This window comes from Notamacropus eugenii, chromosome 7, assembly GCF_028372415.1.
Source record: "Notamacropus eugenii isolate mMacEug1 chromosome 7, mMacEug1.pri_v2, whole genome shotgun sequence".
NCBI classification, from domain to species: domain Eukaryota; kingdom Metazoa; phylum Chordata; class Mammalia; order Diprotodontia; family Macropodidae; genus Notamacropus; species Notamacropus eugenii.
Genome location: NC_092878.1, coordinates 156,346,510 through 156,360,706, shown reverse-complemented (window position 1 = coordinate 156,360,706; position 14,197 = coordinate 156,346,510). Strand labels below are relative to the sequence as shown.

Here is a 14,197-nt window from a genome sequence, read left to right as displayed (position 1 = left end):
AATGTCATGACATGGACAAACGCTCTGCAGGGTGGATTGTACTTCCTTGTAGCACTGTTACTAGTACTACAGTTTAGTAGATCTGAAGGGCACATCATTTTTCTTCAGGAATCAATGGCCACACCTGAAGAAACAGCAAATCAACCCCTGCAGCCTTCAGAGGAGCAAGAGCAAGAGGAACTTGATTTTTTGTTTGATGAAGAAATGGAACAAATAGAGGGGCGGAAAAACACATTTACTGATTGGTCTGATAATGATTCAGATTATGAAATCGATGACCAGGATTTAAATAAGATCTTGATTGTGACTCAGACACCACCTTATATGCGAAAACATCCTGGTGGAGATCGTACAGGCAACCACGTGTCCCGTGCAAAAATCACATCCGAGCTTGCCAAGGTCATCAACGATGGCTTGTATTATTATGAACAAGATTTGTGGATGGAGGAAGATGAAAATGAACATGCAACAATGAAGGTAATTATTTTGATCATGAAATCTAGTGTTTACTTAATTTTTTTGTGGGGGGGGGCGCAAATGTTTAAAAGAGATAGCTTATTTTCTTGTAACATCTTTATTCTTCCAAAGGGGAGCATTTTTTGATAAAACTCAGTTTCCCTCCTTTATCATCAGGTTTTCTCTTGTGAATTTTGGTGGTTTTCAAGGGAGTTTTTGTGAAGAGAAAATTTAACACAATTTCTTTAAAACAAATAATGATTTTGCAAAGGAAGTAGTTAGCTTTTTGTTACAAAAATATTAGAATGAATATTACAGGTTTAAAGTTGAAAGAATCGCTTGTTTTCATATAAGAATTTTTCAAGCTAGGCATTTAAAATGAAAAGACATTTTTTTCTTCAAAAGAAGTCATTTGTTTTATATTAAAAACTATTAAAAATGCTTCAACCATAATTATATTTTGGGAATTTATGAAGTTTATAAGCTTTAGAAAGTTATGTTCTTTGGCTCAGTAATCCTAGATTTGGGGAGATAGCGCACTATAGTGGAAAGAATGCTGAATTTGGGATTTCAGGAATTAATTTGAATCCTGACCCACCTGTATGACCTGGGCAAGTCAATTAAAATCTCTGGGCCTCAGTTTATTCAAATATAAATGAGGGGGTTAGAGTAGGTGTCTGACCTCTAAAGTTCTTTCTAGCTTCTGAATTTCTTATCCAATGATTCTGTAAGGATTTTCAGAAAGGAAAAAATTTGTCTTTTTAAACGTATTCATGGAAACATGACTAATTGCAGAAAGCTAGCAGTGACCTAAATCCTAGGTATTAAGGAATGAGCAAACTCACAGATCAATGTAGCATAGTAGTGTAATAGAATGAACAACAAATAGAGTAATATAAAGAGATATGGAAAGACTTGGATACATTAATGCAAAGTGAAGAAAACAGAATGAAGTTGGTATGCCCATTTACTGCATAGAAAAGGAAAATAAATATTTTGGTAGCTAAAGGACCACTTAGGGAAAATACGAGGGAATATTTGAATTGTGGGTATGTTGAGAATCATTAAGCAAAATTTACTTCTAAATGTAATTTTAATTGGTTTTGTTTAAAGTTTAGGTTCATAATGAATAATTTTTTAGCAAACATTAAGATTTTTAAGCTTTTTGTATGTAAATTTTTTTAATGTTGTTGACCTCAAGGCATAGCTCCAGGTTCCCTCTTCTGCGAAGACTGCCTCTTATCCAGAGTCACAGCCCCCTCCTGAAAACTCGGAGCACTTTGCTTCTTACATGTGTATCTGTCTATCTCTGTATTCCTAGAAATGCCTATCTAGCTTATATGTTTATCACACTGTGCTTCATAAGAGATCCATTTGCATACACATTTCATCTCCCCTGTGAGAATGCAAGTTTCTGTGTCTTATTTTTTTTGTGTTTCCTTATCACACAGCATCTTACCTATAAGCTGGGACTCAGTAAAGCATTTGTTGAATGAATTAATCATCTGAACTCATTTTATTGAAGAATGATTTCAGGAGTATAGTGAGTTTAAAAGTGGAATTCTCTTTGGCCTAGTTAGAACTGGCTCATGGATTATTTTGGTGCAACTTGGAAATTTAAAAAAAACTTTAAGGTACTAATGTTGTAGAAGATTATACTTGTTGCTATGTATTTATAAGTCAGTAACTAATGAATGTGAGCTCAACATTGCTAGGTTCTGCAGGTGGCACAAAACAGGCATAAAACTTGGCTCATTGCTGGGTTGAAAAGCTAAGACATCAGACAGACACAGAAAAAATAAAGAACAATTGCAATAATATAAGGACTAAATGGTATGATATGAAAATTAAATGCTCTAGAGAAGGTCAAAAGAACAGGAGGGTTTTCATTGACCTAGAAGGGAAAGCTTTTCAAGATAAAACTTCAAGTATATAGTCTAGGCGGTAAGTAGAAAGCACGCTGTAGACTCAGAGGTTTGATTTGGAGAATGGGGCACACGCGGGAGAGGCCAATCCAGGGGAGCCTTGACGACTAGACAGGACTTGAGGAGGTCAGGGCCAGCTCCACTGCAGAAGGACTTGGTGATGGAGGTGGCCTTTCGGAAGATTAATATGTGAAAATGATGGTCCTGAGGGAGGAAGGGAAATCAGGGGGCTCTGAGTGAAGGAATTAAAAGAGGGGGATCAGAAGAAGTAAGTTGAGATCTTGTGAGGTAAGAATTTACAGTGTATATTGAATAGAGAAGATCTCTAAGGTGATCCCAAAGCTTCTAGATTCAAAAAAGAAGAAAACGCTAAAGGTGAGGACACAGTTCAGCTCTGCCCATGTAGAGTGCCCCCTGTCCTTGCCAAATTCCATTGGAAACAGAAGTGGAGAGCAGAGAGCTATGCTCACAATGCAGCCTGGTGGTGAGAGCCCAAGCCCTAATTGCCCGTGAGAGTGGTGCCTCAGGTCCAAGAGAGCTCAGCGTAGAGCCGTGATGAGAGGGTGGGGAGCCTAAGTGGCTGTTGGGCTTGTCTAGAAGCCCCGGGGCCTCTGCTGAGGGTGTTGTGTGTTCTTGGCCACGAGGCCCACCTTGTGGGGCAGGCTTCCTGCTCTTCTGAAGTGGGGTTGGATTCCGTGGCCTCTTACGGCTCTCTCTCCAAGTCTACATTCCCACCAGACACACTGTTCTCCCTCTCAGGAATGTCAAGTCAAGTCGATAGAGTCAAAAGAATATTTTGTAGTGTTAATTTTTCATCCATCAACTTTCGTTTCTAGATAGATTCCTCTTCCCTCTCCTACTTAGTTTTGCACTTCAAACATTTAAGTCCCTGCTATGTACAAAGCGTTGTGCTAGGCATGGCAGATGGAAAACAATAGGCCTTGACCTTTAGGTGCTTAATGCATTTGGTGGGATGCACTTGTAAACAGCTAAATAACAGCATGGAGCAGGGAGAGTTCTAATAACTGAGAGTGATCAGGAAAGAGAGGGCAGAGAAAGCAAAGTCATGGAGGCTGGAAATGGAATGTCAGATTCATGGAGAGCTAGCTTGTTAACTTGGCTGCATTATAAAATGAGTCTGTCAAGGTAGGTGAGAGCCAGATTTTGGAGGGCTTGCAGTACCTTTCTTAGGAGTTTTATAGGAAGCCAGTGGAGATTTTTATTTAGCAGAACAGTGACATGATAGTAATTTTAGACAATTATACAGAGAACAGGAGAGGGGAGAGACTGGAGGCAGGGAGACAAATGGTTAGGAAGCTATACATTAGACCAGTACTAGGCAGTAGGTTGCATGCAGATAAGGAGAGAGATAGGAGAAATATTGTGGTGATACAGTTGCAAATGCCTGGAAAATCTAAGAAGCTGGAGAAGAGCAGAAGACATCTCGAGGTTGTGGGTGACCAGAGGGACGCTAGGCCTCAGGAGAAACAGGGACTTTTGGAGAACGCTTTGGAAAGGGGGAAGAGAATGCGCTCGAGTGAGCTGCATTTGAGATGCTGGCTGACATCCAGGGGGATGTGCCCCGCTGCCAGTTGGTGCCCCCGGGTTAGAGTTTAGGAAAGGGATGGGGGCACAATCTATGGATTGAGAATTGACTTCCAGGGGAGATAATTGGAACTCCTGAGAGGCTTTTTCCTCAATTAATTAATTTTAGTATTTAAAAAAAACTTAAAACTTAAATCCAAAATAAGAAAAGGAAAAAAATAAAATCATTGCCATGCACACAGCTGACCATAAGAGAGGATTCAGTATAAAACAATAAATTTCCATTTCAAGAAAACCTGTATAATAAATTGTTTTCAAATCTGTCCAGCTTTTCTTTTCTTTCTTGTTGGTTTTCTTTTGTTCTGGACTATGCACTTTTTACTTTCTTTTTTCCCTTTCCCTTCTACCACTCTAAAGAATGCTACAATTAAGTGTGGATATATACTTACATACACACACACATCTATATGTAAGACCATATTGTGTTTATTTCCTCCTGTCATCTGTTTCTCTGAAGGTGGAGAGCATCTTCCTTCGTAGGTCCAAGTCTTTCCATGCTTTTCTAGATCAACCAGCTCTTCATTTCCTACACCACAGAAATATTCCAACCCAATCACATTCCTATCTTAGAGATTATCTGTGAAACTTTTTTAACCTATATTCTTGACTATATAGGTTTTATTTATACAAGAAAATTTTAATTTAAAATAATTGAAATTATCCTTTTTACACTTCAGCAATATATAGTTTAAGGTCTGATACTACTGAATCTAATTCCTTTACATTTTTTTTCCTGGTTTCTGTGAAGTTTCTGACCTTTTGGTCTTCTATATGAACTTTGTTATTATTTTTTTCTAACTCAGTAAATTTTTTTTTTTTAGTAATTCAATTGAGATGACATTGAATAAATAGATTCATTAGGTTAAATTGTCATTTAAAAAATTTTATTGGCTTCACGTACCTATGAACAGTAAATGTTACTTCAGTTGTTTAGAACAGAGTTTTTTTGGTATAAAAAGTTCATATAGTTCCTGTATCTGTTTTGGCAGGTATACACTCAAATATTTTATACTGTCTAGTTATTTTAAATGGTTTAAAACAGTACTATATAATGAGGTTGTGACCTTGGAGGGAGCAATTTCAGTAGAGCTGTGGAAGCCATGCTGCAAGAGATTGGGGCAGTAAATGGTAGATGAGAAAATGGAAGTAACAAGAGTAGACCACTTGTTGGGAATTTAAGCTGGGAAGGAGAAAAGAGTTGTATGGTGACAGCTTGAGAGGAGTATGAAAGTCAAGCAGAGTGCTTCTAGAATGGGCACTAGCTAGACACTGTTAGAGGGTAAGGAAGGAGCCAGTGGTGAGGCAGAATGGAAAACAAGACAAGAGGAAGCCATCCTGGAAGGGGCAGCCTTCCCAGAAAGCATGGCCCTGGCTGAAAGGAAGACAGCCTCTTCCTTAGAGACTGCACTAGAGAAGGAAGAGAGAACAGGAGTTTTTCAAAGGTGAGGAGAACAGGAGAGGTGGTGGCTTCTTATTTTGTCAGTGAAGCAGATGAGGGTTTCTGAGGAGAGGGATGGATTGGTAGGGTGGAGAGATTTGCCCCAGATGGTGAGGGGAGCTTGATGGAGAGTCAGTGAGGGAAGATGGAAAGGTTCCTGTGCAGCAGACGAGGAAAGCTTAGACTGTGACCGTGAGGACTGGAGATTGTGGATGGTGGAGGTCACCCAGACTTGAGGACTAAAGCTCTCCAAGGCAGGAAACGAGTTAAAAAACTCACCTGTGGAGTCAAGACTGAGGCCAGTGCAGCACTGATGGACCAGGAGAGTCAGGAGGCCCTGGAGTGTGGAGGTCTTAGTGAGAATAAAGGCCGGTCCTTCAGTAAGCTTTGATAGGAAGGCAGTATCCCAGATGGAGCAGTCCTGTGGCGGTAGATTGAAGAGAGTTGAGGCTGCTGAGGTGGGAAACCAGACTGCCCCTAGGTAAGGATGGAGACACTGTGAGCAGCTAGAGTATGAGAATGTAGAATGATGGAATTAAATTGCTGACTGATAGCAGACAAAGGAGGGGATCCTCCTACTGATTGTGTCAGGGAGCACCCAGTCAGTCCTGCAGAAGGTAGCCAGAGATCAGTGTTTTCTAGAGAGGTTGGGTTTTCTGGAGTGCCACAAGATGGAAAGACTGTGATGTGAAGGAAGTTCTGCTGCATAGGTTGGTTAACAACAGAGCAGGGGTTCCAGTGGGCACAAGGCAATCTCAAGAGATACCTTGGAAAAGTTATTTCACTTCTGGGCTTCCTTTAGCTGTAAAAGGAGAGTAGAAGCAGACAGCCTTCAAGGTCTCTTTCAGCTGCAGTGGTCTATTTTATGGAAGGACAGGGGAGTTCTGGACTGTCACTGACTTGCAGCGAGAAGGGGAGCAGTGATGGGGAAGGTGAGGGTGGAAGAGGAATGGGAGGGGTCCCTGCAGCCTTCAGGAATATCCTTTCCTCTTGGTGTCCATCTTTCCAGACTGCTCCTGTGTGTATTATCTGTCCTTGTGCTCAGCACTTAGCGTGTCCAGCCATTTCTCATAAGCTTCTCTTGTGTGTACGTTTGCATGCCTGGATCTTACCCTGTAACCCCAGGCGACTTAGTGCATAGTAGGTGCTGCTTTCTGTCTGGCTGGTGCCTGCTCTTTTCTCAAGTGTAGGTAAGCTGTGCCACAGGCTCGTAACCATTTGAGAGAACTGTTGCAGGTTACGAGCAGCGTCCTTCAAAGCGCAATCATTTTAATGGCCACTTCTGTTGAATTTGTTGTGAATATCGTGACTATGTATTGTCCCTGTTAACAAACAGATTTGTTTTTTGAAGTTGGTATACAAATTGTCTTTTATGAGTTTATTATCCATTTTTGTAGTAATATAGCTTCCTTATTCTAATTCAGCAAGAAGTTGAAAACTTTAAGAAGCTAAATCTAATTAGTAAAGAGCAGTTTGAGAATCTAGCACCTGACCCTCCCTTTGAGCCAAATCTGGATGTTCCTGTGGGGCCTTCACAGTCTCAGCAAGGTATGTGCCTTTGATTTTTGTTCACACTTTAAATTACTTTCATGAGATGCTCCTTCTTCTGTTTTGTTTTCCTTGCTTTTAGACCAACATTTTGCTATCCAGAAATAGTTTAAACCAAAGTTTTATCTCTTAATATAGAATGTAAATTTATAGAAGATGGACTTCAGTGTGGAGTCATTCATAAGTCATATAAATGCCAAAAGTCTCTGCTGTAAGCCAGTTGTATAGATATGATTAATGAACAAGTGTGTATGTCAGTGTTCAGGTTCTCCTGGGCAAGTGATCACTAGGTTGGAATACCTGTTGTATCTTACTGTAATCTTATTAAAGGGAAAGAGAGGGGAAGGACATAAGCACTTACTGTGTTGCCAGGTATCTGTGCTAAGCTTTTTACAACTTATTTTCTCATTTGATCTTCACAACATCCCTGAAAGTAGGTGCTGCTATGATCTTCATTTTATAGATGAGGAAACTCAGGCAGGCAGTGATTCAGTGACTTGCACAGGGTCAGACAGCTGTAAGTGTCTGAGGCTGGATTCGAACTCAGGTCTTACTGACTCTAGATCATTACTTTTTTTTTTTTTTGGTGCTCACTGCCAGAGCTAGACCCTCCAAATCAGTAAAGGATGTGGTTGCCTACATAATGTGACTTACAGGGTACAAGAATAGTGTTTCTGCTCTAGATAAGTGAAGGAATCTGTTATGTTCACTTTTTCATATATGAGATTTGATGTCTAGTCAATCCTCTTGCTTGAGGCAAAGGTCCCTGGGAAGGGTAACATGTAAGTCTTCTCTTTTATTGTTATTGTAGTGCTGATAAGAGCATGTCTCCAGAGTGGGTTTTGGTGGAGAAGATGGGGCTGCCCTGAATGGATAGGCATAGATCAGCCTGCTGGAGGTGAGCAGTCTGGGGCAGTAGGAGTCAGAGGCCGTGGTACTGTTTTGAGCTTGGCCCCTGAATGTTGACTTTGGGCAAATCACTTTCCTCCCCCCCCCCCCCCCCCCCCGCTTTTGTTTTCCTTGTGTGTTAAATGATGGCTGCTAGACTCTGACCTCTGAGTTCTTTTCCAGCTTTAGATCAGTGACTTTATGGTCTCGCCACCCATGTTACCCTGGGGAAGTGATGGGTGAGGGCCACAGAAAGAGGAGGCCCTGGAAATCAGGACAGACTTGGTGGTCTGTTGTCATAATGTTTTTGCCCTTCCTCAGTGTACCAGCAGCCCTTTATGTAGAAAAACCTTTTTTGGGCCTTCCTGTCACACTTTTGTGGCTTCCTAATTGCGACACTGCCATCTTGAACACAGTGGAATGCAAAGGCAGCCCAGACCCTTGGACACATAGACAGACCAGGAGGTGTGAGGTGCCTGCCATGTGTAGTCTGGGTGCCTTGGTGCATGCCTTTTCATCTTCCTGAGACGCAGTTTCTTCTCTCACAGTCAAGTGAGGTGATTGGACTAAAGGTTCACTGATGTTTCTTCGTTCTATAAAGGTCACATTGCCTGCTTAGTTTCAGTCACATTTGAGAATTTGCAGTACCCATACATGTGCCAGGGAACTGGGAGGGAAGAGGTGAGGAGGAGGCTGGTGGAGGGCATTCTCATGTCTGAAGTGAAGGCATCATCATTGGTCAGAAAGAACACTTGTTAAAATAATTCATTCATCCCCTCACTGTTGGAGGTCGCTCTGTTGGGCACTAAGGACCTATAGATGAATGGGATGAAGTGGACTCTGTTCTCTCTTGAGTACTTCAGCAGGTCAGTGAATTCATTCCTATGGTAAGCGTTTGTGGAGCCATGGAACAAGGAGAGCTGCAGCAGCCCTCACTGCCTTCCTCCCTTTCTCACAGGTTGACTGTGATAGAGCATGTTTTCCCTCGATCTCCGTGGTGTGATCGTGAGATTGCATGATGGAATATAGAAAGTACAGATGAGCTGCAGCTAAAATGTCAACAACAACTTTGCTCTGAGATGTTAATGGTTTTAGCGAGAGCGGTGTGATTGAATAGGCTTCATTATTTTGGAAAATGTTGACTTAATATGCTGTGCAGTGATCTGAAGTTCCATTGATTTCACCACTTCTCTTGAATGGTTGCCACAGCTGGAAAAGCTAGATCCTTCACAAAGAGGGTGAGATCCCAATGGGAAGAGTGCACTGTTGACTGGGCTTGCTGAATCATGGTAGGCCCCTGTAGGGACTGGGGACGAGATGAGAAGTCCTGGGAAGTGTCTCTCAGAGCTCCGGGAGGTTATGGAAGAGACGTGTCCAGGATGGGCCAGAGACAGGTTTAGATACAGGTCTTTCTAGGTCCAAGGTTTATCTTTTCTTTCTTGTGCTCCATTGCTTCACTGGAAAACCTGGTGGTCATTTTTAATCCCACAAACCAGGTAGGTAGAAGTTTTTTTTAAAAAATTCAGCTAACAGATTTCTGATTTCTCTGATGTCAGTTCTTACAAACTATAATCTTGAGCTGTTCCACTTTTTATATTTTTAGCAAATTGATGGGGTGGGAGGAGTTTCTTTCCTAATACCAGTTGCTAGTGGGTGCTTGGGTCATGGTCCTTCCTAAGCGGCTGACCCCTGAAAGAGAAGGGGAGAGATTGGGAGCTTGCCACAGCCTTGAGAGGTCTGTTGTGGGAGGGGATGGAAGCAAAGGGCATAAAGATAGAGGGGTGGCACAGCGTTGGAGACAAGCCCCCTGATTTACTGCTTCAGGGACAGGGTAATACAAGCCCTCTTACCCTACTCTTTTGGTTGGCTTACCCCAGAGGCCATGTGGTAGTTCACTGGGGGTTTGTGGATACTACTTTGAACCCTGCTGTATGTAACACTTAACAGAATGTGAGCATGATACATCTTGAGTCAGTAGCAACTGCATGAACGGTAGTCTTTGTCTTCTGATGTCTCACCAAGTTAAAAGGATTTACGGAACTGTCTGTGTCCATTAAAGAAAGAATGACTATCAACGTTGAAATGTTGGAATTTTGCTAACATTTTGATTGTGTCTTCCTATTTTACAGATTTGACTGATGAACTGGCTCATAAATTATTTGGTATTTCAGAAGTGTCTTCGACAACAATGGCTCGTTCCTTGCCCACAGCAGTCCCAGAATCTCCAAGAGTCCATCCTGCAAGAACGCCCAAAACGCCTCGCACACCCAGATTACAAGATCCAAACAAAACACCCAGATTCTATCCTGTTGTGAAAGAACCAAAAGCCATCGATGTTAAGGTAAATGGAAATGCTCTGAGGAAACGAGTGGCAGTTTGGAACAATTCTGCACATTTTTCTGACCTATTTTAGATCCTAAGGAGTTCGTACTTCAATGCATCTGTGACTTCACTGATGCAGATCTTTGTTCCCAGAAGTCATGGGGTCATCAGTGCACCACAGAGGATTTGCTCACTGAACACAAACAGTTACTCTGGGTTATTTTTTGCATATTAGGGCAGCATGTGGAGAGCCTGGTTGTGCCTTACTTTCACGTGGATGTGGTTGACCCCACCACTTTTCCTGATCAAATATTCCTTGATCTCTTTCATGGTCTTGATTTGTCAAATCTTAACTGATAATATACTGCCTACTTAAATTTACCATGTAAGCTCTCCATTGTGATTTAGATCATCCATAATGAGTATTCTTCAAAGACTATGGTGTTTCCTGATTAGCTGCCATTGTGAGGAGAGAAGTCTGTTAAAAGATTTTTATTTTTTTGTCTCTTGTTGTCGATTAGGACACATTGCATGGTTTTCCAAATGGTCTTCAGGCCACTTGTTTCTAAGCCTGAGCCGAACTTATTCTGTGTCTGCAGTATCTGTCCAGTAACCTATTTGTTGATGATCACCTGCTATTCGGCACGCCCATCCAACTGTGTATTGTGGTCTCAGCACATCCCTTCATCCATTCCTCTGAGTTTACATGTGTTCATTGGTAGAAGGCTCTCGTTTGAGCAGCCCCTGTGGGTTTCTGGAACTTGATTCAATCCATTCTGTGTCATCTATAAATAGAATTTTGGGGAAGCAGCATCATCTTTTAGTGCATTTCTCCTCCCATTGAATATGATCCGAGACAGTTGCAAACTCCTTTGAACTCCCAGCTTTCTGACTTTTGATTTTAGGATTGTTGCGAAAGAATTGGCCTGGTGTTTGCACGTTAAAGAAACCTAGGGGAAATGCCTTGTTGGAGGAGCCTTCATGCTTCCATTTGTTCTACCAAGTCATGCTTTTCTGTAATGAGAAGAATTAAATCAACACTGCAGAATCTTATTCTCCTTACCTTTCAGTCTGTTTTGTGACCTTGAAAGTGTGTTGTGCTTTAGGAAGTCATTCGCAAATATCTCTCTTCTCCCGATTTCCATCGAGGATATCCTTGTCCTGAAAAGATGGGAATAGACATTGGGTGTCTTCTCTTCCCTCAAGATACCTTGTAAAATCTTTTCTTCAGTGCCTTCAAAATTGCGATCTTCAAAGCATTTTCAGGCTGTAGTAATAGCTCATAAACAAAATGACCTTAGTGATGACTCTTTGGATTATAAGGAAGTTACTTCTTTGAATGTGGGTAGTGAAAACATAGAGGATGTAATAAAATTAGGAAGCCTCCTCCTCCCTTCCATCCCATAAGTAGTTTAGCTACTGGCAAAACCACTTGTTTAAGTTATGAGACTTGTAATGTGTGTGAGAGAGAGATGTTTGAGTTTTGTGACTTCATATGATTTCACAATGTGTTATCCATAGTATGAAAATGTTTTAGCTGGTTTACTCTCAGAGGGTTTTAATTTACTTGTTAAGTTCACACTACTGAAAAGTAATTGCAATGTTTGACTTCTTTTCTTTTAGATACCAAGAAAGAGAAAAACACGGCATAGTACAAACCCCCCTCTAGAGTGTCATGTTGGTTGGGTAATGGACTCCAGAGATCACAGGCCAAGAACGTCCTCTGTCAGGTAGCTACTCTAAGTGACAGGATCTTTTGTTGTTTTTGATTCCAAGTTGTTAATGGGAAAAAAAAGCTATTGAGATTTTTTAAGTGGCATTTGAAAATTGATATGTCAGCCACCCCATGATGAGGACAGAGAGGATTTTTCTCTTTCTTATTACACCTTTCCTCCCTCCCTGCCCTCCCCCTTCCCTAGCTCCTTACCTGGCACCTAGGAGGCATTCAGTGAATATTTGATGAATAAATGGGAAATGTTTCTAGAATACAAGAACCTGGAGAATGGAAAGATAGAAGAATTACGAGAAGGGGAACCGGACAAAAAGTAGAAATGGATGGTAATTTTGACACCGGATAGTATTTTAAATTTTAAAACTTAAACTCTTCCTTGCCTCTTTTAAGCGAAAACAGATTTTTCTAAAAATGACATTAATCTTTGGTCTTAATTTGCATGTTGTTCAGAACAATAGATTCTCATTTGTTATGGCCTTGTCATAACATTTACAATTTTATATGCGTATAAATGAAGAATGTTCATTAGCTTTGTTGTAAAAGGACTGAGTACTTTCTATAGATGATGTGGTTTTGTAATGTTTGATAAGGCCTTCTTTTTGATTTTTGTTGTTTTTACTAGTTGTTGTTGATTTTTTTCATTTCTTACATCCCAGCGTATCCCGTGTCTCTCCTCTTTGTTTAGCTTTGTGATTTCATGCTACTTTCCTGGTTTAGGGACTCGCCTCTTGGAGCTTTTCCAGTTTTCAGCAGCAGCTTTGAGGTGTGTGTATGTTGGAGACATCTGAGCATCCCTGTTGAGTTCTGAGAACTTCTCTGTGTGGTTTGAGGTTCACCTACTCAACAAATATTCACCGAGTGCCAGGCACTGTTAGGTGCCGGAATAGAGGGACAGACAGACAGAAAGAAAGAGCCCCTCCACTCAATGAAGGGCTTGAAAAGACAGCATGCAGGTCTGGAATGCATGGAACCCAGAGGAGGGGCAAAGGTGGTGAAAGGCCCAGTGATGGGCACTAGCTAGGCCCCCAGGCCCACTTCTTTGTGGACCTGTTGGAGGCCACCTGTTCCAGGGATGGGCTTCTTGCAAAGGTGGAGACCAGAGATGGATTGGGGCATGCGAGGGAGAGGGAAGCCATTTTGGCCAGATTGTAGAAGGAAAGCAGTTTTGAGGAGTTTATATTCAAAGCCAAAGAGCAGTTTACATTCTGTTTTAGAGGTGATCAAGACCTCTGGCAGTTTGTTGAAAAGGCTGGTTTGGCAACTGTGTGGAGGTTGATTTGGAATGGGAGCCCTCACAGAAGTACAGTGTGTGACCTTAGCAGCCCCCCAGTCCAGTGCACACCAAAAATGGGAATCCTCCAAAAGATGGCCCCCAAAGCCATCCTCCAGCCTTTGCTTGAAGACTTCCCAGGAGAGGGGAGCCGACTTTGCCAGTGTGTGATTGCCCACTTCTGGAAGGTGCTTTCACAGCTCCACCTGCCCTCCCCTCACTGAAATATCCTTGTCTTCTGGCTCTTTCCTTGCTCCCTTCACATGTGCCTCCACCCTTAAAAAACTAAAATGAAAAAATACCCTTCTCTTTCCTGGCTTCCAGTTTTCTATCTCCAGCTCCCTATTTGGATATTTCAGACTGGATTCCCCTCCACCTTTAGGTTCAGCATGTCCTGAACAGAACTCATTATCTCTGTACCCCAAACCATGGCCTTCCAAAGCCAGCCCTAAGGGTGGTGAAGGCACCAACCTTCTTTGCCTCAGCCAGGGATACAAGCACCTCCTTTCTCCTGGAGCCCCATTTCCTTTGATACTCCAGTCCTCTCCAGGATCTTTGCTAATCCTGCTAGCTTCTCAGGCCAGCACCCCATGAGCTTCCATAGTGTCTGTGTTGTGTGTACACATGCACTCATGCGCACACACACATTCTCCTCCCTGCTAGAATATAAGCTTGCGGTGGGCAGCGTGACTCCTAGACTGTTGAGTGTCATAGCTGTCTTAGGTATTTATAAACCCTTGATGGATCAGGCCTTTACCTCTCACCCCTGCCCCTGCTCAGAGACCCCAGAAAGTTTCTAGGACAGGACACCCCCCTTTCCCCCCCTCTCTTCTGAATGCTTCTCGTGACTATGAACTGGATACCTCTCCTTGTACCCTGCAGTGTGAACAGACCTGCCCTCTGGTTGCTTCCTACCCTGACATTCTAGCAGCATCCCACAACACTCTCCCTCCTGGCACCCCGCTAGCTCTTCTGGTCCCCTTGCTGCTCTGATAACTCCACCTCCCCATGAA

At 42.2% G+C, this 14,197-nt stretch overlaps 1 protein-coding gene and 1 long non-coding RNA gene across 6 annotated transcripts in view; one reads left to right on the top strand and one right to left on the bottom strand.

Moving 5' to 3' along the window:
* Window positions 1-14,197, top strand: part of LARP1B (La ribonucleoprotein 1B) — an 82,650-nt gene that overhangs the window by 58,473 nt on the left and 9,980 nt on the right. For 2 of the 4 annotated variants that reach the window (XM_072624561.1, XM_072624560.1), the window contains exons 11-15: window positions 109-477; window positions 6,849-6,972; window positions 7,784-7,870; window positions 9,990-10,201; window positions 11,806-11,912. In XM_072624561.1, the coding sequence (XP_072480662.1) occupies window positions 109-477; window positions 6,849-6,972; window positions 7,784-7,870; window positions 9,990-10,201; window positions 11,806-11,912 (899 nt within the window). The remainder of the gene's footprint in view (window positions 1-108; window positions 478-6,848; window positions 6,973-7,783; window positions 7,871-9,989; window positions 10,202-11,805; window positions 11,913-14,197) is intronic. The other 2 variants (XM_072624563.1, XM_072624562.1) reach the window with 2 other exon arrangements.
* LOC140514350 (uncharacterized) lies at window positions 4,395-11,807 on the bottom strand. 2 transcript variants are annotated; one of them, XR_011970569.1, is made up of 3 exons: window positions 11,246-11,807; window positions 5,704-6,746; window positions 4,395-4,512 (listed from the first exon to the last, which is right to left on the bottom strand). It is a non-coding gene; the product is annotated as an uncharacterized lncRNA (long non-coding RNA). The 2 variants fall into 2 exon arrangements; XR_011970570.1 differs by having other exon boundaries at window positions 5,704-5,901.